Source organism: Podarcis gaigeae (genome assembly GCF_964106915.1).
Source record: "Podarcis gaigeae genome assembly, chromosome: 8".
Lineage (NCBI taxonomy): Eukaryota > Metazoa > Chordata > Lepidosauria > Squamata > Lacertidae > Podarcis > Podarcis gaigeae.
This window is the reverse complement of record NC_139684.1, coordinates 88,615,044-88,634,921: the sequence shown is the minus strand read 5'-3', so window position 1 is coordinate 88,634,921 and position 19,878 is coordinate 88,615,044. Positions and strand designations below refer to the sequence as shown.

At 48.5% G+C, this 19,878-nt stretch overlaps 1 protein-coding gene across 1 annotated transcript; it reads left to right on the top strand.

The window, feature by feature from the left end:
- Positions 1-238: 238 nt before the first annotated feature.
- PAF1 (PAF1 homolog, Paf1/RNA polymerase II complex component) lies at positions 239-18,811 on the top strand. The gene is made up of 14 exons (XM_083753952.1): positions 239-354; positions 1,239-1,268; positions 1,356-1,448; positions 2,452-2,573; positions 4,303-4,369; positions 5,467-5,568; positions 5,792-5,897; positions 6,601-6,669; positions 9,066-9,169; positions 9,941-10,057; positions 11,913-12,041; positions 13,383-13,488; positions 16,561-16,648; positions 17,969-18,811. Exons 1-14 carry the CDS (start codon positions 305-307, stop codon positions 18,415-18,417), a joined length of 1,632 nt encoding a protein of 543 aa, XP_083610078.1. The 5' UTR covers positions 239-304; the 3' UTR covers positions 18,418-18,811.
- Positions 18,812-19,878: the final 1,067 nt, after the last annotated feature.

Sequence of the window (19,878 nt, the reverse complement as noted above, 5' to 3'; positions counted from 1 at the left end):
GCAGCCGTATGCCCCACAATGCACTGCGGCCAGGACTCCATTTCCCGACATGCCATTCGGGACGGGTTCTTTCTGTGTGAGGGAAGGGCGGCTATTTCGCGCTATGGCAGTTCCCCTCACACTTGTAGGTCCCAAACAATGGATTTCCCGCGCGCATAAGCAGCCTGCGACGTTTTTCCCCCCTGGCCGGAAGTGGCTTGACGTAGCAGCCCGAACTACATTTCCCAGCGGGCTCCGCGGCGGAGTTATTAAGCCCCGCCCCCCGTTGACTGGCATAGCCTGTTGCTCCTGAGGGGGGTTCGCGATGGCGCCAACTATCCAGACTCAGGCGCAGCGGGAAGAGCCCGGGCACAGGTAGGGGTGACGTCACTGCCCTCTCCCGGACGCCTGGGTCCCCTGTGGAAGAGGGGAGGGGTCTCCCTCTCCCCCCCGCCCCCCAAAGGGTCCGCAGAGGGGGAGGGGCTGAGCCCGGACTCCTGGGTCCCTCTGCCAGGCGCCTTGGAGTCGCTTCCGTTAAAAACTGAGGAATAAAGCAGTAAAGTAACAATTGTACTTAGGTAGCTCCCGCATATTGTTTTAATTCGTCTCAAAAACTGCATTTAACGCTCTGTTTTGATGCTGAAAACTGCCTTGGGACCTTGGGGTGAGAGACTGGTATGGAACAATGCCACTCATAATATGGACAAGCTGAAAGGTGGGCAGAGAGGGGCAACCAAGACGATCAAGGGTCCTGAAACCAAGCCTGATGAGGAACGGTCGAAGGAGCTGGGTAGGTTTAGCTTAGAAAAGAGGAGACTTGAGGGGAGATACTATGGCCATCTTCAAACACAGGTGAAACTCGAAAAATTGGAATATCGTGGGAAGGTTCATTGATTTCATCAGCTGTACGCCATAACCATCACAATGATAACAAATCAAGGCTTGACATATCTCGCTTTGCATGTCATGAGTCCATCTCATATATTAGTTTCACCTTTTAAGTGCAATTACTGAAATAAATGAACTTTTCCACAATATTCTAATTTTTCGAGTTTCACCTGTATCTTAAAGGCTGACACCTGGAAGGTGGTGCAAAGTTGTTTCCTCCTCCTCTGGGGGGCGGGGGGGAGGTAGGGCCTGAACCAATGAATTCAAAAGGAGATTCTGACTAAACCGTTCCACCAAGTCTCATTTCTTAGGTGCCGGCATCTCTGTGCTAAAGTATCAGTAACCCCATCTCTCTGTCTCTTTTTCTTCAGGCCCAACTCCCACCGGGCGCTTCCTGAGAGGTAAGGATCACCCCCTCGCCATCCCTCACCTCTTGCTTGGAGCGTGGCAAGTGGTCTCACCTCCCTTTCGCTCTTTTCCCTCTGCAGGTCAGGGGTGGTGTGTCGCGTCAAGTATTGCAACAGTCTCCCCGATATCCCCTTCGACCCCAAGTTCATCACATACCCATTTGACCAGAACAGGTGAGCAAGGAGAGGCTCAGATGTGAGGCTGTCGTTTTCTGCACATTAGCACGTCCACAGTGGATCCTCCGGGGTCTTAAACAGACCAGACTGACTTTTCTGCAGCACATGGCGAGTTAATTTAGGCTGCAAAGCGTCGAATGGTTATGACCTCTTAAGTCTGCATGTAAAAATAGATCATAGAAGATGTGCAATGCTTATGTGAAAAGTTACACAGAGGAAACAAAAGTGAATGGGCAGTCATTAGTTGGTAAAATAGTTTTTTTTATTTTACAAAATCTCTTTTAAGTTGGCGCTGTTTTATCTGCTCACATTTTTGTATTGCCATGTTCTGTTAGTTTACGGATAGCTGCTTTAGGCATCATTTATGGAAAAGCAAGATCCATTCAGCATTTTTGAAAGGTGCCCCCATTAAATTGGGTTGCAGATTGAAAGACTGGTTATTTTTGTGGAAACCACATATTGCAGTTCATATTCTTTCCTGTGCCAGAGAGAAAGAAGAATGCACCCACTAATCTCTTTCAGCTTCTGCCTTCTGGAAGAAGGTACAGGGTTATAAAGACTAGGACTAGCCGCCTGAGAAACAGTTTCTACCCAAATGCGATTTTGATTTTAAACGCAGTGTAAGGTAGTCTCTATGGGAGTATATTTAATTATGGAGTATCAGAGTTTTTAGGGGGTCAACTAGGCTGGGATAGTTGGGATAGAAGGCTTGTTGGTTTCTGAATGTCTGATGTAGATTGTTTCAGTTTCGTTGTTCTGTATGGGACAATGACAAGAAAGATTATTGTATTGTAAATTAGTGTTCAGAGGCATATTTTTACACCTTAAAACTCATAATTAGAACTGCCCTTTAGCTGGAGAACAGTGCAGGCATTTTTTTATGACATACCCATGCAAAATTGGAAAATGCTTGTATATTTTGAAATAATTATCGTCCTTTGAAATTCTGCTTATGCATTTTCCGCTACTTGACCTGCCTCTTGCTACTGTCACCTTCCAGGTTTGTACAGTACAAAGCCACCTCTCTCGAGAAGCAGCACAAACATGACCTCCTGACTGAGCCCGACCTGGGGGTCACCATAGATCTAATCAACCCCGATACATATCGCATCGACCCCAACGGTGAGAGGAGTCGCGGGACCGGGAAATCTTAATAACCGTGTGGGACGTGGGTGGCACTGTAGTCTAAACCACACAGCCTCTTGGGGTTGCTGATCAGAAGGTCGGCGGTTCAAATCCCCGCGAGGGGGTGAGCTCCCGTTGCTCGGTCCCTGCTCTTGCCAACCTGGCAGTTTGAAAGCTCACCAGTGCAAGTAGATAAATAGGTACCGCTCTGGCGGGAAGATCATCGGCATTTCCGTGCGCTTTGGTTTCCGTCACAGTTGCGCCAGAAGCGGTTTAGTCATGCTGGCCACATGACCCGGAAAGCTGTCTGCGGACAAACGCCGGCTCCCTCTGAAAGTGAGACGAGCACCGCAACCCAATAGTCGCCTTTGACTGGACTTAACCATCCAGGGGTCCTTTACCTTTTTAATAACCGTGCACAGCAGTTGTGGGTTCCGATTGTGGAGATGTGACTGATACATTTTGATTCCCATTGCGCAACCTGCTTGATGTCACACACAAATACGTTGTGTATTAGGATGCCAATTTTTAAATGTGGTTGCCCATCCGTCTGTTTCGGGAGGCAATAGAGGAGTGAAGTCAAACCGAAGTTCAAGATACAGATAGGTAGCCGTGTTGGTCTGCCATAGTCAAAACAAAAAAAATTCCTTCCAGTAGCACCTTAAAGACCAACTAAGTTAGTTCTTGGTATGAGCTTTCGTGTGCATGCACACTTCTTCAGATACCGTTGGAAAGGTTAGAGAGTTTCTTGTTTTTCTGTTTTTTCAGTAGCTCCAGTTGAGAGTGGTAAATGTTTTGTTTTTCCTTTTGGAACTCTTGCCAAGCTTGGTGGTTCCTGATAGAGTTGCCCAATACAAGGAGTTCCTCCTTTATTAGCTTCTGTTTAGAGTAGAGAACGCTGATCAGATGTTTGAGCAGTTTCTTAGAGAAAGTGTTGCATAGTTTTCTTGCATATTCAGTGGGATACGTGGATTGTAGAGGGTTCTTAATTCTAAGACCCTTGGGTATAATGTCCAGGTTCTTGCATTTAGTAAGAAAGAAGATATCAGTCTGTACCTGTGCAAGTTTCTTGGTGAGGTTGATGGACTTCCATTTCATGCGGCTCAATGGGGTGCCTTCCATAGTTCCAGTTACAGATAGGTAGCCGTGTTGGTCTGCCATAGTCAAAACAAAACAAAATTCCTTCCAGTAGCACCTTAAAGACCAACTAAGTTAGTTCTTGGTATGAGCTTTCGTGTGCATGCACACTTCTTCAGATACCTGAAGTTCAAGAGTTACCTACAGCACCTACTTTGGCTGCAGAGACCGATATGGGAGAGACATGTTTTGTTGCAGCTGGGGCAGAGGAAGGTGTCCGGTTGTGCTGCTGCAGATGCACCATGACGTTTCTTCTCTCTTCGCTTCTCCCAGCGGTCATTTCTCCTATGGTCATTCCATGAGCTGACTGTCTCCAGTCACTGCGGTTGTCTGCAAGCAATTCCCCACAAGGCCTGGGTTGATGTCCATGGCAAAAAAAGCCCACTTTAATTGTCTACGATTGGTACATCTTAATGTGACTGTATCAGGCTCTCATGGATGTGCTGAAGACAATCAGAACTCCAGGAAGTCTGGCCAGAGGCAGATTCCCAGGATTTGGCTGAAATAGCTAGACCAGGCTAGGTGTGTAAATAAGGGGTAACAGCCTTCGGCCTCTAACCACTGCTGCACCTTCTTTGGCTTCTTGCAGTTCTTCTAGATCCCGCCGACGAGAAGTTGCTGGAGGAAGAGATCCAAGTGCCAACCAGTTCCAAGAGGTAATGGTTTTCACCTGGGCCGGGATTCTAAACCCCAAAGCACTCCTCCGACTGCAGACGCCTGCGAGAAAAGCCTTTTCTGCTCTCCGTTGTGTCCCTTATCTCGCTTCCGATCGCTTGCCCATCAGCGGCTTTGTTTCAACACCCACTTCCCTCTTTCAGAAAAAAAAAAAGCATGATCTGTTTTTCTCCCCTGGGCAATTTGGCTCCAGGGACCACACATTCACACCATAAGACACACGGACATTTCCCCTTACTTTTTAGGAAGAAAAAAGTGCGTCTTATGGAGCGAAAAATACAGTATATGTTAGGTGGGGAAAATACTCTTAGAATCATAGAATTCTAGACTTGGAAGGGACCCCTGGGGGTCATCTAGCTCAACCCCCTGCAATGCAGGAATTCTGGCCGCAGGCATCCCTGGGTGGGCTTGAACCACCAACCTTCTGGTTAACAGCCAGTTGCACTGACCTGTTGCACAGCAGGAGGGCTCTTCATTGCCAATAATAATAATAATAATAATAATAGTAATAGTAATAAAAATTATTTATACCCCGCCCTCCCCAGCCAGAGCTGGGCTCAGGGTGGCTAACACCAGTAAAATTACAGTAAAAACATAATGGGGGGAATCAATTTAAAATACAGGTTAAAATACAATTTAAAATGCAGCGTCATTTTAAAAGTAGCCCATAGATCAAAACCATAAGGGGAGGGAAACATAAGGGTCAGACTGAGTCCAAACCAAAGGCCAGGCAGAACAGCTCTGGCTTGCAGGCCCTGCAGAAAGATGTTAAGTCCCACAGGGCCCTGGTCTCTTGTGACAGAGCGTTCCACCAAGTCGGGGCCAGTACTGAAGAAGTCCTATGAAGTAGCTCAGTGAAATGAAGCAACTTGTACATTTCTGTTGCCAGTAGGAGTGGCCAAGGATAACCCAGCAGCTTTTCCTTCCTAGGTCTTTCTCACAGGTGTTGCAGACCATCTTGAGGGCTAGGAACGTGGCTGTTGGAATTGGAGGCTTGCAGTACTCAGAAATGCCTCTGGAGAGAGACAAGAGACGGGGATTCTTCCTAAAAAAATTTAAAATCTCTTTCTCTTTGCAGATCCCAGCAGCATGCCAAGGTGGTTCCATGGATGAGAAAGACCGAATACATCTCCACAGAGTTCAACCGCTACGGGGTCTCCAACGAGAAGCCGGAGGTTAAGTGAGTAGAAATTAAACATATTTTAAAAAGCTGCTGTTTCAACATAAAAAAACAATAGTGATGAACGTGATAAAACTTTGAGTTTCTGGACCAGGCCTTCAAAGCCTCCAGAGATCTGTTTCAGCCAGTTTCCCACAGTTCCTCCTGAGGGCCGCTGTGGTCTTCCTTTACCTGGGTAAACGACTCCTTTCTGATACATATTTCTTTCCTGGTTCTCAATCAGGATTGGCGTGTCTGTCAAGCAACAGTTCACAGAGGAAGAGATCTACAAGGACAGAGATAGCCAGATTGCGGCCATCGAGAAGACCTTTGAGGATGCTCAGAAGTCGGTGAGCTGCCCGGGGTGGTTCCTTTTTTTGGGAAGTGAAACCGCTGTCCTCTCACTGTTGCACTTTTGTAAAGGGGATGATGATGATGATTGACAGATTGATGGACTCACCCTGAGGTTCCGGGGCAGGTTAAGTATTAAAACACAATAGGTAAAGCGACCCCTGACCATTAGGTCCAGTCGCGGCCAACACTGGGGTTGTGGTGCTCATCTCGCTTTATTGGCCAAGGGAGCCGGCGTACAGCTTTCGGGTCATGTGGCCAGCATGACTAAGCCGCTTCTGGCGAACCAGAGCAGCGCACGGAAATGCCGTTTACCTTCCTGCCGGAGTGGTACCTATTTATCTACTTGGATTTTGACGTGCTTTCAAGCTGCTAGGTTGGCAGGAGCAGGGACCGAGCAATGGGAGCTCACTCCGTCACGGGGATTCGAACCGCCGACCTGCTGATTGGCAAGCCTTAGGCTCTGTGGTTTAACCCACAGCGCCACCCACGCCCCTTTAATTAAAACACAATACTCAGAGCTTGAAGCTGCCCACCTTGCCAGGAAATGCAGAGGTGGGCAGCAGCATAAATATATTTGCTGCGTCCCTTTGGGAGGACAATGCTTTTCGGGGATTTGGGGGCGCAGTTCCGAGAAGCTTATTGGTGTCCTTGCCTCCGCTGGCCTCACCCACATTTCTCACTTCCAAATTCTGCCTCCAGATCGCTCAGCACTACAGCAAGCCTCGGGTCACACCGGTGGAGGTCATGCCTGTCTTCCCTGACTTCAAGGTGAGATCGAAAGAAGGGACAGTTGGATTATTTTATTTTGATTATTATTATTCTTTATAATCACTCTTTCCTCCAGGGACATCGAATAACTTACAAAAAAAATCAGTCAAAAATCTAACTATAACATACATCAAAATCATCCTCCTATTAGTTATGCATAACAGTATATTCTTTTGTCCCTATTCATTTATCCTAATTTTTCTTCCTCCTTCCCCTTTACCCCTCCCCCCAAAAAACTTGTTCTCTCTTCAAATCTTTAACCATGTGCACAGATTAATCATTCTAATTTGGATGCTTGGGTTGGCTCCCCCCCCCCCCCCGTGCTATCCAATTCCTATAACTTGCCCATTTATTCAAAATCTTTTGACCTTTGTTATCCCTTGTTTCTTCCCTCATTACCTCTTCAAATACATCAGATTGTATATGTTCAAAAACATAGTCATTCCATTTTTCCATTGTCCATTTATCCTTTTCTTTCCATCCTGATGCAATAACAAGCATACCAGCTAAGATCATAATTTTATTTTTTTATTTTTTTCACTTCAATGAGCCTTTATTCCTTTTTTAAAAAAAATAATATTTATTGAAGTTTCAAAAAATTACAAAAATAAAAAAGAGAAAAAGAAAAACAGAAAATACAAAATACAAAAAATAAAAACAATTAAAAACAAGTCAATCTTTCCATGTCTTATCTTTCATTTGCTTGTTTCCTTGACCTCCTCACACCTCCCTTTTTTGTATTCTAGTTCAATTAGTTATTTCAGCAAATCCTTTCCATCTTTGTTTTAATCTTAATAATTTATCTTAATATATTGTAAATTACATTCTGACCTGTTGACAATCCATTTTTACTTAATCCTTTATAACATTACTGCTAAAACCACATAACTTCATTCCAGCATCCTTCTAACATTCCTTAATTTTACAATGTTTCTGTAGATAAATTTCTTCCAATCTTCTTTCTTTAAATTTCTTCCAATCTTCTTCTACTGACTCTTCTCCCTGGTTTCGGATTCTGCCAGCTAAGATCATAATTTTATACCAATCTTGCTCTTTCCTTTCTTTTTTACTATTCCCCAGTATTCCTGAGATAAGCATTTCTCTATATATGTGCATATACCCCTAACTCTTGACCGCAGTGCCAGCACTTAGGACTCAATCCTTTAACTATGTATGGGGGCAGTTGGATCTAAGATGTTTGGGGCTTTGTATACAGCAGCCCTGCTCTCGCCACTAGGCCTCTCTCTACCTGCTCTGTTCCTATGGTTTTTCGGCTGCGAAGCTTCATTTCCTGTTCATTTGCGAAGGGTCCGGAGGCAGGGAGAGCGAGATTAGAGAGGTGGTGGGCTCTTGGCAAAGATGGATGAACCAACGAGCACTTATTTAGGGCATCAAGGGAAGGGGGGAAGCGACAGAAATTTCCCATGGCCGGATTTTTAACATTTAGTGGTCACAAATTGCTCAGGTGGGCGTTCCTTTTCTCAGCCGAAGTATATTAAAAATCCCAACCGAACAACTATGCAACAAGGCAGGAGGGATGCCTTATGTCCATTAAGTATAGAAGCAGGATTGGTTTTGAGGATCTGATCAAAGACTTTGCAATTGGAAAAAGTAGGGGAAAACTTTTTGAATACAAATAAAGCGGAAGTACAGATGTACCTTGGTTCTCGGACAGAATGCGTTCCGGGAGTCTTGTTCGACTTCCGGAACTGTTCGAAAACCAAGACGTGGCTTCTTGCATCCTGCAGCCAAACAGAAGCCACGGCGGATGTTCGGCTTCCGAAAATCATTCGAAAACCGGAATGCTCACTTCTGGTTTTCGATCATTCGGGAGCTGAAATGTACGAGTTCCAAGGCGTTCGGCAACCCAGGTAGAACTGTATACAAAAATGAACATTATTTTCCATGTTGCCGTAGCTTTTGTCTCGTTTCGAAAAATAAAATTTTATCTTGTGGTTTATAATTGCATATATTTGGGGTTAGATAGATATGGGGGCAGCAAAATATTTTAAGTGCTTTGGGGATATAAAGGTCTTAATCCGGGCCTCTCTGCCTAAGAGGAGAGTAAGACTCAGGGGGTGGAGTAGTAGTCACAGAGCCCCTTCCCCCTGGTTCTCGCACCCACTCCCTGTTTTTGCACGCAGAAGCCCCTCATTCTCCTCGGACCGCATAGTCAGGCCCATTTGGGGCGAATCCTGGAGCATAGCTGTCAACTTTTCCCTTTTCTTGCGAGGAATCCTATTCGGAATAAGGGAAGTTCCCTTAAAAAATGGGAAACATTGACAGCTATATCCTGGAGACGTGGGGATGAGGCACTTCTAGGCCCTGCCAGCTGTGTGCCATTTCTGGAGGGTTCTTGCCGTGCCGTAAGCTGTTCTTCTTCCGCCCTCTGCCAGATGTGGATCAACCCCTGCGCCCAGGTCATCTTCGACTCTGACCCAGCACCCAAGGACACCAGTGGGTCAGCCGCCCTCGAGATGATGTCCCAGGCCATGATTAGGTAAGGAAATGCAGCTCTCTTCACGGGAGACGGGAATTATTCCAAGCCTCACTTGGAGAAGCTGTGCTGGGGGTTGAACCTGAGGCCTTCTGCATGCCGGGCAGGTGTCCTGTCACCAAACCATAGCTGTCAACTGTCCCTTATTTGGCGGGAAAGTCCCTCACCCCAGCGCCGTCTCCTGCTGCTGTCCCTTATTGATGATGTCCCTTAAATATCCTGGGTTTCAAAGGGAGCTGCTCCTCTTCCTCTCTCCCTCCCTGCTGGCCAGGGAGGAGGGAGGCTCAAACTGTGTTGCTTGGCTGCGTTGCTCACCCAATAAGGAGTCTAAGAACGACGGGGGGGGGGGGGAGCTTGTATTCCTTGTGCCAATCAAATTAGCTGCGTTGCCTGGGGACTCGCCTTTGCTCAGCGCTTCCCAGCAGAGAGGTGACGGTGGTTTCCCTTGCTGCATCCCCTTTGCTGGGTTGCTGCGCTGTGGGAACCACCACTTGAGGCTTCGTTTGGCTGCTGGCTGGGCTTCCTGCCTTTGGCTTGGAGGGGCTCAGAAGTTGAACATACCTGTGTTCAGAAAATCCCTTATTTTGGCTGCTGATCCCTTATTTTCGAGGCTGCAGGTCCCTTATTTTCAAATCTGTAAGTTGACAGCTACGCACCAAACTCCAGTCTCTCCATGACAAACTGGTTTGCTACTGGATTCCATGCAAGAGATAACCTTCCTTCCTCTCTCTCTCTCTCTCTCTCTCTCTCTCTCTCTCCCACCCCCCATTCCAGGGGCATGATGGATGAGGAAGGGAACCAGTTTGTGGCCTACTTCCTCCCTGTGGACGACACGATGCGCAAACGCAAACGAGACCAAGACGAAGAGATGGACTACGCTCCCGAGGATGTGTACGTGTGCCAACTGGGAGGGCGCACGTGTTGTCTGGTTAAGAAAGCTAAACATTACAGGGAGACTTAAAAAAAAAAAAATCCCCGCACTTGGAAAACCAGCATGTCAGGCGTGTTTCCTGCCCAAGCCGTCTCCCTGACACACTACCTTTTTCATGCGGGGACATGTTTGCTCAAAAGTCATCTTAAAAAGAGATAAGCCTGTTTACATATTATAAGGGAGGGGAAAAGGTCAATTATTACTTCATCCAAAGTGGCCAGGAAGTCTAGCGTGGACTGCAGGGTATCATAGCCCCATGAAATGGAAGGCTCTTTTGCAGATACAGAGATTGTGCTTGCAAATCTGTCAGAGGCATTTTCAAATACAGTGGTGCCTCGCAACTCGAAAAGAATCCGTTCCGCGAGTCTCTTCGTCTTGCGTTTTTTTCGTCTTGCGAAGCAAGCCCATTAGCGGATTAGCGCTATTAGCGGATTAGCGGGCTTAGCAGATCAGCTGATAAGCGGCTTAGCGGATCAGCTGTTAAGCGGCTTAGCGGATCAGCTGATAAGCGGCTTAGCCGATCAGTTGTTAAGCGGCTTAGTGGATCAGCTGCTTAGCGGCTTAGTGGATCCGCTGTTAAGCGGATCAGCTGATAAGCGGCTTAGCGGCTTGGGGAAAAGGGGGGGGAGGATAAAAACCCCGCAGGAACTCGCAATACATTTTCGTCTTGCGAAGCAAGCCCATAGGAAATTCGTTTTGCGAAGCACCTCCAAAACGGAAAACCCTTTCGTCTAGCGGGTTTTCCGTCTTGCGAGGCATTCGTCTTGCGGGGCACCACTGTACCATCAGAGGAACTCCAGTCAGGGGCGTGTGGCTCAGCCTGTGGTCTTCGGGAACTTCAAAACTCTCAAAGTCTAAAGGATCATAGGAAAAGAGGTTCTCCATTTCTGGATAGTCTTCAGTAACCATGCTGCTGCTTTCAACTCTGTTTGCAGTTTCAGTAGCCTTTTTCATAGAAGACTTTTTTTTCCTTTTGGGAAGTTGCTCTTTGTTGTTGTTAAAGGCCTATCCAAATTTCCTAGAACCTCCCTGACAGACTGGAATGCTGCTGGATTTATGTCTGTTGTCCTTCCGACAAGTGGAGTCTTGGGGCAAGACCTTTCAGCAAAACTCTTTGACGGTGCAGATACCAATTTCACCCGACCCTTAGAAGAAGCAACCGCGCCAATTTCATCATTCTCTTTTTCTTTGTACCATATTTTTCTCTCTACACCAGACCATAAGACGCACCTAGTTTTTGGAGGAGGAAAACAAGAAAAAAAATATTCTGAATCTCAGAAGCCAGAACAGCAAGAGGGATCACTGTGCAGCGAAAGCAGCAATCCCTCTTGCTGTTCTGGCTTCTGGGATAGCTGCGCAGCCTGCATTCGCTCCATAAGACGAACACACATTCCCCCTTACTTTTTAGGAGGGAAAAAGTGAGTCTTATAGGGCAAAAAATACGGTAAATTTGTGTTGCCATCACTTTGACATCCAAGGATTGCTGCCTAATCAAAGAACACTAAAAGCGATAACACCACCAACCTTGGGGAGGACCTTCGGACAGCAAGGGCTGTTCAGCAGAAGAACGGCCTCCGATTCTCCTTCCTTGGAGGTTTTTAAACAAGAAATTGGATGGCAATGCTTCGGGGATTCAGCTGTGATTCCTGCGTTGGACCAGATGACAGTTCTGTGCTTATATTTTGAAGGAGCCTGGCTAGAACCGTTTGCCCTCTCAGCCGATGGGATTATTGGAGGGGGACAGGAGAACACCTCGGAATGAATATGGGGCTGCACCAAAGCCCTCACCCTTTTCTTTCTATCCTCCTCCTCCAGGTACGAGTACAAGATCGCCCGGGAATACAACTGGAACGTCAAGAACAAAGCCAGCAAGGGCTACGAGGAAAACTACTTCTTCATCTTCCGGGAGGGTGACGGAGTCTATTACAACGAACTGGAGACCAGGTGAGGCAGAGGGAGAAAGTGAAGCCTTTTTTTGGGGGGGGGGGAGCCGCCCAGCCTTTTCCTTTCTCCACTGAGCACATGGTTAACCTGTGGAACTCCCTGCCACAGGAGACAGGGATGGCCACCAACGAAGACAGCTTTCAAACAGGATTAGGCATTTCTTGTTTGCTCCCTTTGTATACTGCCTTTCATCTGAAGATGAAAGTTTGCGGTGTAAAAATGCAAAACAGAAGCACAAAATAGATAATGAAAACAAAGACAAAAGCAAAACAAAAACAAATGATGAAGGAAGAGAAAGATATCAGTGGCTACTTGCCATGATAGCTATAATAATAATATATTTTTTATTTATATCCCGCCCTCCCCAGCCGAAGCCGGGCTCAGAGCGGCTAACAACAATAAAAGTAACACAGCATTCTAAAATCAATTCATTTTAAAATCAATTCAGAATCAAATTAATGGCAATCATTGGGCTAGAGTTTTATGAGGATTACCAAAGGAGGGGGTCAGACTGTGCCCTGGCCAAAGGCCTAGTGGAACAGCTCCGTCTTGCAGGCTCTGCAGAAAGATGTCAAGTTCCGCAGGGCCCTAGTCTCTTGGGACAGAGCGTTCCACCAGATCGGAACCACAGCCGAAAAAGCCCTGGTTCTGGTTGAGGCCAGCCTAACCTCCCTGTGGCCCGGGACCTCCAAGATGTTTTTATTTGAAGACTATAAGGTCCTCCATGGGACGTACCAGAAGAGGCGGTCCCGTAGGTACGAGGGTCCTAGACCGTATAGGGCCTCTGCCTCCCTGGTCAGAGGCGGTAAATGCTTCTGAACGCCAGTTTCTGGAAATGGCAGGAGGGGAGAGTTGCTCCTGTACTCAAATCCTGCTTGCGGCTTTCCCATAATGGCACGCTAGGATCTCATGGAACCTCCAGGTCCAGAGGCAGTCTATCTAGACTTTTGGGTATTTGGCCACTGTGAGACTAGATGGGCCTGATCCAGCAACCTCTTCTTACTCCTTTCCCTCCAGCACATGAGCACATGTTGCATCTGAGCTGTAAGTCCTGCGTGGCAGGGGTGGGCTGGATGACCTTTGGGGGTCCCTTCCAATACTTTGAATTTATGAAATAAGGGCCTCCCCAGAGATATCCCATTGTGTTCCCTCTGCTGGTCACCACTGTGACCCCGCTAAGTGGCGCAGGCGGTTCTGGCATGCAACCAGCCCCTCGCCGCCCCCAATTTTGTGCAACACGCACCAGCACTCGAGGGCTGTATCCTGCCGCCAGGGCGTGTGTGAATGCGCAGAGGGAGTCGGGCCCCTGCTCCCTCCTTAACCTCTCCCTCCCCGTCGCAGAGTGCGGCTGAGCAAGCGGCGAGCCAAGGCCGGGGTGCAGTCGGGAACCAACGCCGTTCTGGTGGTGAAGCACCGAGATATGAATGAGAAGGAGCTGGAGGCCCAGGTAAGGCTGGAGAGACCCAGGGGACCCAGGAATCCTGGCTCCCAGCTTCCACCCCATCTCTATTTTCTTATTTTTTTAATTTTTTATTAGTTTTTCAACATAATCATTTTCAACAATAACTAAACGTACTTTTACATTTTTTTTTACTTCCATCAATCACATCTGAAAATTTTCCAATCTATTCATTTGATTTACATTTCTTATTTTCACTATTACACTTAGGTCTCATATTTAATATCTCCTTTCTCTTCTTTGTAACACTTTGTACATTTCTCCTTACAAAACTTCTAGCGTAATTTGTTGATTACAGTTGCTCTTCAAATAATTCGTACATTTCTTCTAATCTTCTGTAAATCTCTGGTCAGGCAGGTTTCGAATCCTTTTTGTCATTTTATCCAATTCTGCGTAGCCCATTAATTTTGTCTGCCATTCTTCTTTCGTCAGAATTTCTTCTTGCTTCCATTTCTGGGCTAACAATACTCTTGTTGCATATAAAAACAATTTTACATCCTGTCTATTAATATCCTTACCTATAACGCCAAGTAGAAATGCTTCTGGTTTTTTTAGAAATGTATATTCCAACATCTTTTTCAACTCATTATGCATCATTTCCCAAAAGTTTTTTACTTTCTTACATTCCCACCACATATGATAAAATGTTCCTTCGAGTTTCTACCCCATCTCACTGCCCCGCTCTGGCCATTGGAGCTGGCCGGATGCTTAATGGAAGCGAGGATCATTGACGGAATTAGAACCAATTCCTAGAGAGAGGAGAGGCAAACCACTGCCTATCAGCCACCACTTGTTGTTGTTTCATCGTTTAGTCGTGTCCGCCTCTTCGTGACCCCCTGGACCAGAGCTCGCCAGGCCCTCCTGTCTTCCACTGCCTCCCGCAGTTTGGTCAAACTCATGCTGGTAGCTTCGAGAACACTGTCCCACCATCTCGTCCTCTGTCGTCCCCTTCTCCTTGCGCCCTCCATCTTTCCCAGCATCAGGGTCTTTTCCAGGGATCTGTCCTTCCAGTGAGCACTCAGGGCTGATTTCCTTCAGAATGGAGAAGTTTGGTCTTCTTGCAGTCCATGGGACTCTCAAGAGTCTCCTCCAGCACCAGAATTCAAAAGCATCCATTCTTCGGCGATCAGCCTTCTTTGTGGTCCATCTCTCACTTCCATACATCACTACTGGGCAAACCATAGCTTTAACTATATCGGCCACCACTAGGGATACGGAAATCTAGTTCGGTCCTTGGCACCTGGGGCCTGGTGCACCTCAATCTCTGAAGGCCAGGACTTCTCTTCCGGTCGAAATTCTCTGGAAAGGAGGACTTGGGGTGGGAGACGGATGACAAAAGTCTGCCCCCTGGGAAGGAAGCTGCCTCTGCTCACTGGTACCTTTGGGGTTCCTAAGTTCCAAGAGCACTTTTGGCCATGGCAGTTCTGTAGAGCCTCCATGTTCCAAAGCAGTCTATACCTTGGGGGGGGGGAGTCAGGAGAGAACAAGGCTTTTCCCACCGTGCTTGCTAGATAGGTTCTCAGGGGTATCCCATCAGCCTCTGTTGAGGGGGCAGTATGCTCGACCCTTCAGCTGGTCTTGGCAGGGTTAGGCTAAGTAAGGGGTTGCCAAGGTTTAAATCGCCTGGGCCGGTTCACTCCAGCGGAGATCCCTCTGTGAGCCAGATTGCGCGTGCGCATGAGCAGGCGCGATTTCTGGCATCTGTGTCTGCGCAGATGCGATTTCCGGTGTATGCGCAGGCCCAATTTCTGCTGACACAAGTCCCTGCGCCATGTTGTGCCGGTTTGGTGCAGTGCGCGGGGACTCGCCGAGCAGGTGGCTTGGTTTGGGGGTGGCTCCTGGGCCAGTTAAACGACCCCCATGGGCCTTAGGTTGCTGACCCCTGGGCTACGTGAACCCAGAACCAGGGGAAGTGTCATAATAGTAATATAACAATAATTTATTAGTTATACCCCGCCCATCTGGCTGGGTTTCCCCAGCCACTCTGGGCGGCTCCCAACAGAATATTAAAAATAGAATCAAACATTATAAACTTCTTAAACAGGGCTGCCTTCAGATGTCTTCTGGAAGTCAGATACAGTAGTTGTTTATTTCCTTGATATCTGATGGGAGGGCGTTCCACGGGGCGGGTGCCACCACCGAGAAGGCCCTCTGCCTGGTTCCCTGTAACCTCACTTCTTGCAGTTACAGATAGGTAGCCGTGTTGGTCTGCCATAGTCAAAACAAAATTAAAAAATTCCTTCCAATAGCACCTTAAAGACCAACTAAGTTAGTTCTTGGTATGAGCTTTCGTGTGCATGCACACTTCTTCAGATACATCTGAAGAAGTGTATCTGAAGAATACATCTGAATACATCAAGTGTATTCTTCAGATACATCTGAAGAAGTGTGCATGCACATGAAAGCTCATATCAAGAACTAACTTAGTTGGTCTTTAAGGTGCTACTGGAAGGAATTTTTTTATTTCGTTCTCACTTCTTGCAGGGAGGGAACCACCAGAAGGCCCTCGGTGCTGGACCTCAGTGTCCGGGCTGAACGATGGGGGTGGAGACTGACTGGATGACAAGGAGTGGTGGGAGGCACCGGCCGGGGGAACCCCCAGGGAGATCCCAGAGGAGGAAGGCTCTGAACCCCGGGGGTTGATGGAGCGGTCAGAGGGAGATTGGAAGGGGATGCTGGATACAGACGGGACAACGGGGTTTAGTGAGCAGGAGGAACCTGTGACAGGGAGCAGCTCAGACTCTGAGGCTGAAGCAGAGGAAGGGGGTCCAGAGGCTGCTGAATTATCCAGGATATCTCCCTCTCCTGTTGCAACAAGTTTCCCTCTCCCCTGAACTCCCGATAACATGCGAGATAAAGAGGGTGTGCAGATGCAACTTGAGAATGCTTGGGAAACATCCGGGAGAGGAGGAAACTTCGGTGGAAGCCCCCTGCCTCTTTGTTCTGACCTGCCTGTGATTCCAGCCCTGGCAGGAATGCCAGTGGAGTTGCTGGAAGTCAGCTGGGGGGGGGTTTCTCCTTCCCCAAATGCCCCCTAACTCGCAGCTCTGTCCCCTGCAGGAAGCCCGCAAAGCCCAGCTGGAGAACCACGAGCCCGAAGAGGAGGAGGAGGAGGAGATGGACCTGGGAAAAGAGGCCCAAGGCTCAGGTAGGTGCCGGCTTGGCAAAATCTCTCCCTGGTGCCCCCTCTGCTCGCTGCTGGAGATGCCTGTGTGGCCAGGCGGCCACATTGCGAAATTTGCAGCCTCTGCTTTAAAGAACTCCCCCTGCATTTTGGCACCTGGTGGAACACTCCAAAGCAGCTCCATCGCTGTTGCCTCATTGGCTGGCGCAGCGGCATCCATGTTTCTTAAAGGGGGAGGTCCTGCCTTCCATCGTTACCCTCTTCGTTTAAAGGGATGGGAACCGTATACAGTCATACCTTGAGTTACAGATGCTTCAGGGTGTGTTTTTTGGGGGGTTACGGACCGCCAAAACCCGGAAGTACCGGAACCGGTTACTTCCGGGTTTCGGCGGTTGCGCATGTGCAGAAGCGCTAAATCGCACTTTGCGCATGCGCAGAAGCACCGAATTGCACTTTGTACATGTGCAGAAGCGCCGAATTGCAACCCGCACGTGCGCAGATGCGCCACTGCGGGTTGTGAACGTGCATCCTGCATGGATCACGTTCGCAACCCAAGCGTCCGCTGTATGTTGCAAAGTGGACTCACTAGCAGGGTTTGAGTAAAATCTTACAATTAAGAAAACAAGCATAAGTCAAGATGTAATAATGGGGAAATAATAAAGGGCAAGATGTAATATGGAAAAGTATGGTACAAAAGCGATAAGATTGTAACAATATCAAATTAAGAGATTATAAAATTAAGGTAGAATAAAACAGGCAGGAGAAGTAAATATCTAAAGAACCAGAAGAGGAAGTTGAGGGAAGTCATGGCTGAGGGGCACAGGGATTTATATATACTTTTTGTGATAAAAATGATTGTGTTGAATATAAAACTGTACAACTTAATAAAAAACTATTTAAAAAATAATAAACGGATGTTCCCAGCCCATCCTCCCGCTTTAGGGTCCTCAGATGTTGTTGGACTACGACTCCCATCATCCCTGAGCTCTGGCCTTGCTAGCTAGGGGTGATGGGAGTTGCAGTTCAACAACATCTGGGGACCCACAGGTTGAGAAAGGCTGAGCTAGAGCATTGGGCGAGGAGAGAGCAGGGTTCAAATCCTCCCAGTTGGCCATGAAGCTTACCCTTCGGCCCTCACGGGGGGGGAGAGTAGCCACTGCCTCTCTCTGTGCTTACCCTACCTCAAAGGGTTGTTGTGGGATTAAATGAGGGGGAAGAGTCACGTACTGCCACCTTGAGCTCCTTTGAAAGAAACCCAATTGGTCCCTCTGAAAAGCCCAGCTTTCCCCCGTTTTTCCCCTGCCCTCCATGTGCTCACCTCTCTCCTTTTTCCACTCGCCCTAGACGAGGAGCCGGAGAAAGGCAGCGAGAGCGAGAAGGAGGCCAGCGAGGCGGAGGAGGGCGAGGAGGAGGAGGAAGGGCGCTCGGCCAGCGAGAGCGAACGGGAGGCCAGCGAAGGCGAGGGGGCTCCGGCCGAGGAGAGCGAGGAGGACGAGCGGGCAGCCCGAGACAAGGAGGAGATCTTCGGCAGCGACGACGACGAGGACGAGGACTCGGAGCAGGAGGGGGGCCAGCGCGACGAAGGCGAGAGCGGCAGCGAGGAGGACGACGACGAGGAGGAGGACGAGGAAGGGGGTGGCCGGCGCCAGCAGCGCCGCGCCAGCAGCCAGAGCCCCCTCCACAGCGGCAGCGAGGACCGCTCCAACCACGAGGAGGAGGAGGAAGAGGAAGGGGAGGCCAGCGCCAGCGAGGCCCCGTCCGAGTCCAGCGAGGAGGGCAGCGACAGCGACTGAGCAGGCCCTTTCGGAAGTCAACTTTACCCCTCTCCTGCGGGGAGCACACCTGGGAACGGACGGTACTTACCTTGGCTGGCTGGCTGCGTTGTCCCAGTTAAACCCAGAGGATTCTGGGAATTTTCTTTCCTCCCGGCGAAAGAGGCGGATCGGAGGGCTGCCTCCCTGCCACCCGTTTCTGCCGATCTTCTGCCTCCGCCAGTGTACTCTTTGCCGCGAACCTTCTGCAGGAATGACTGGCATTTGAGGTGTGCGGTGGGACACAGGCTCACACGCATTTGGTTCTTCGGCTCCCCTTCTTGTGTTGTTCTCCCCGCTTTCCCGCTGTACATAATGCGCCACACGGCAGCTCTCTCTCTCACCCACCCCAAAATAAAGTTTTTTGCTTCTTGAATCTCCACTCTCTCATTAATCAGGGCCACTTGCAACATCATTGGGGCAAGTGTACTTATTTACAGCCATACCTCATGTTACGCTTCCTTCAGGTTGAGCGTTTCCAGGTTGCGTCCGGTGGTGACCCGGAAGTAACGGAACCGGTTATTCCGGGTTTTGTTGCATGCGTGCAAAATGACATCACGAGCATGCACATAAGCAGCGAATCGTGAGCAGCGAATCGTGACCCGTGCATGCGCAGATGCGGACTGCGTTCTGTTCAGGTTGCGAACGGGCCTCCGGAATGGATCCCGTTCGCAACCAGAAGTACCACACTATTTCGGAAAATATTTGCCTTCCGCTCTTTCGTAAAAATTCATCAAATCGGGATACAGCAATAAAACCATCCTCTAAAGCAGGCATCTCCCAGCCTGCGGCCCTCCAGATGTGTTGGGACTACAACTCTCATGATCCCTAGCTAGCAGGACCAGTGGTTAGGGATGATGGGAAGTGTAGTCCCAAAACATCTGGAGGGCCGCAGGTTGGAGATTCCTGTTCTAAAGTCATAAAAAGTTAAATGCAGACCATCAGAAAACCCTTGTGGAACGTTGTTGTCCTGAATTGCCTGCATAGGAGTAGAAAGGAATTCAGCCGGTGTTTTAACAGTTGGCACAGAAGGCACCTGCCGAATCTCCGGTGGCAGAGAGTTCCACAGGACTGGGCCAACAGCACCAAAGCGTTTCTTTGTTGTCAAGTGACTGTCGCGAACTTGGGGAATGCAAACAACACTCCTGTGGATCTCGGTGATTGAGATGGGATCTATGAGGATTTGTGCGATTCCTGAGGCACCCTGGACCTAGGTTGTTCAGGGCTTTGTAAACTTGGATGAAGGAGGGGAGGGGTTGCTTGTCAAGCTTGCCCGATGACACTGATTGGAGCGGGAGAGCTGGTAAGACTTGGGGACAGCATTCGAGATGCTTTGGGCAGGATTGGAGAACCCAGAACAAAATTTGAGTCTTCAGCAGAAATCGGTGTGAAGTTCTGCATTTGGGCCAGAAGAGTCAGGCTAGCAAGTGTCTAGGTAGCAGC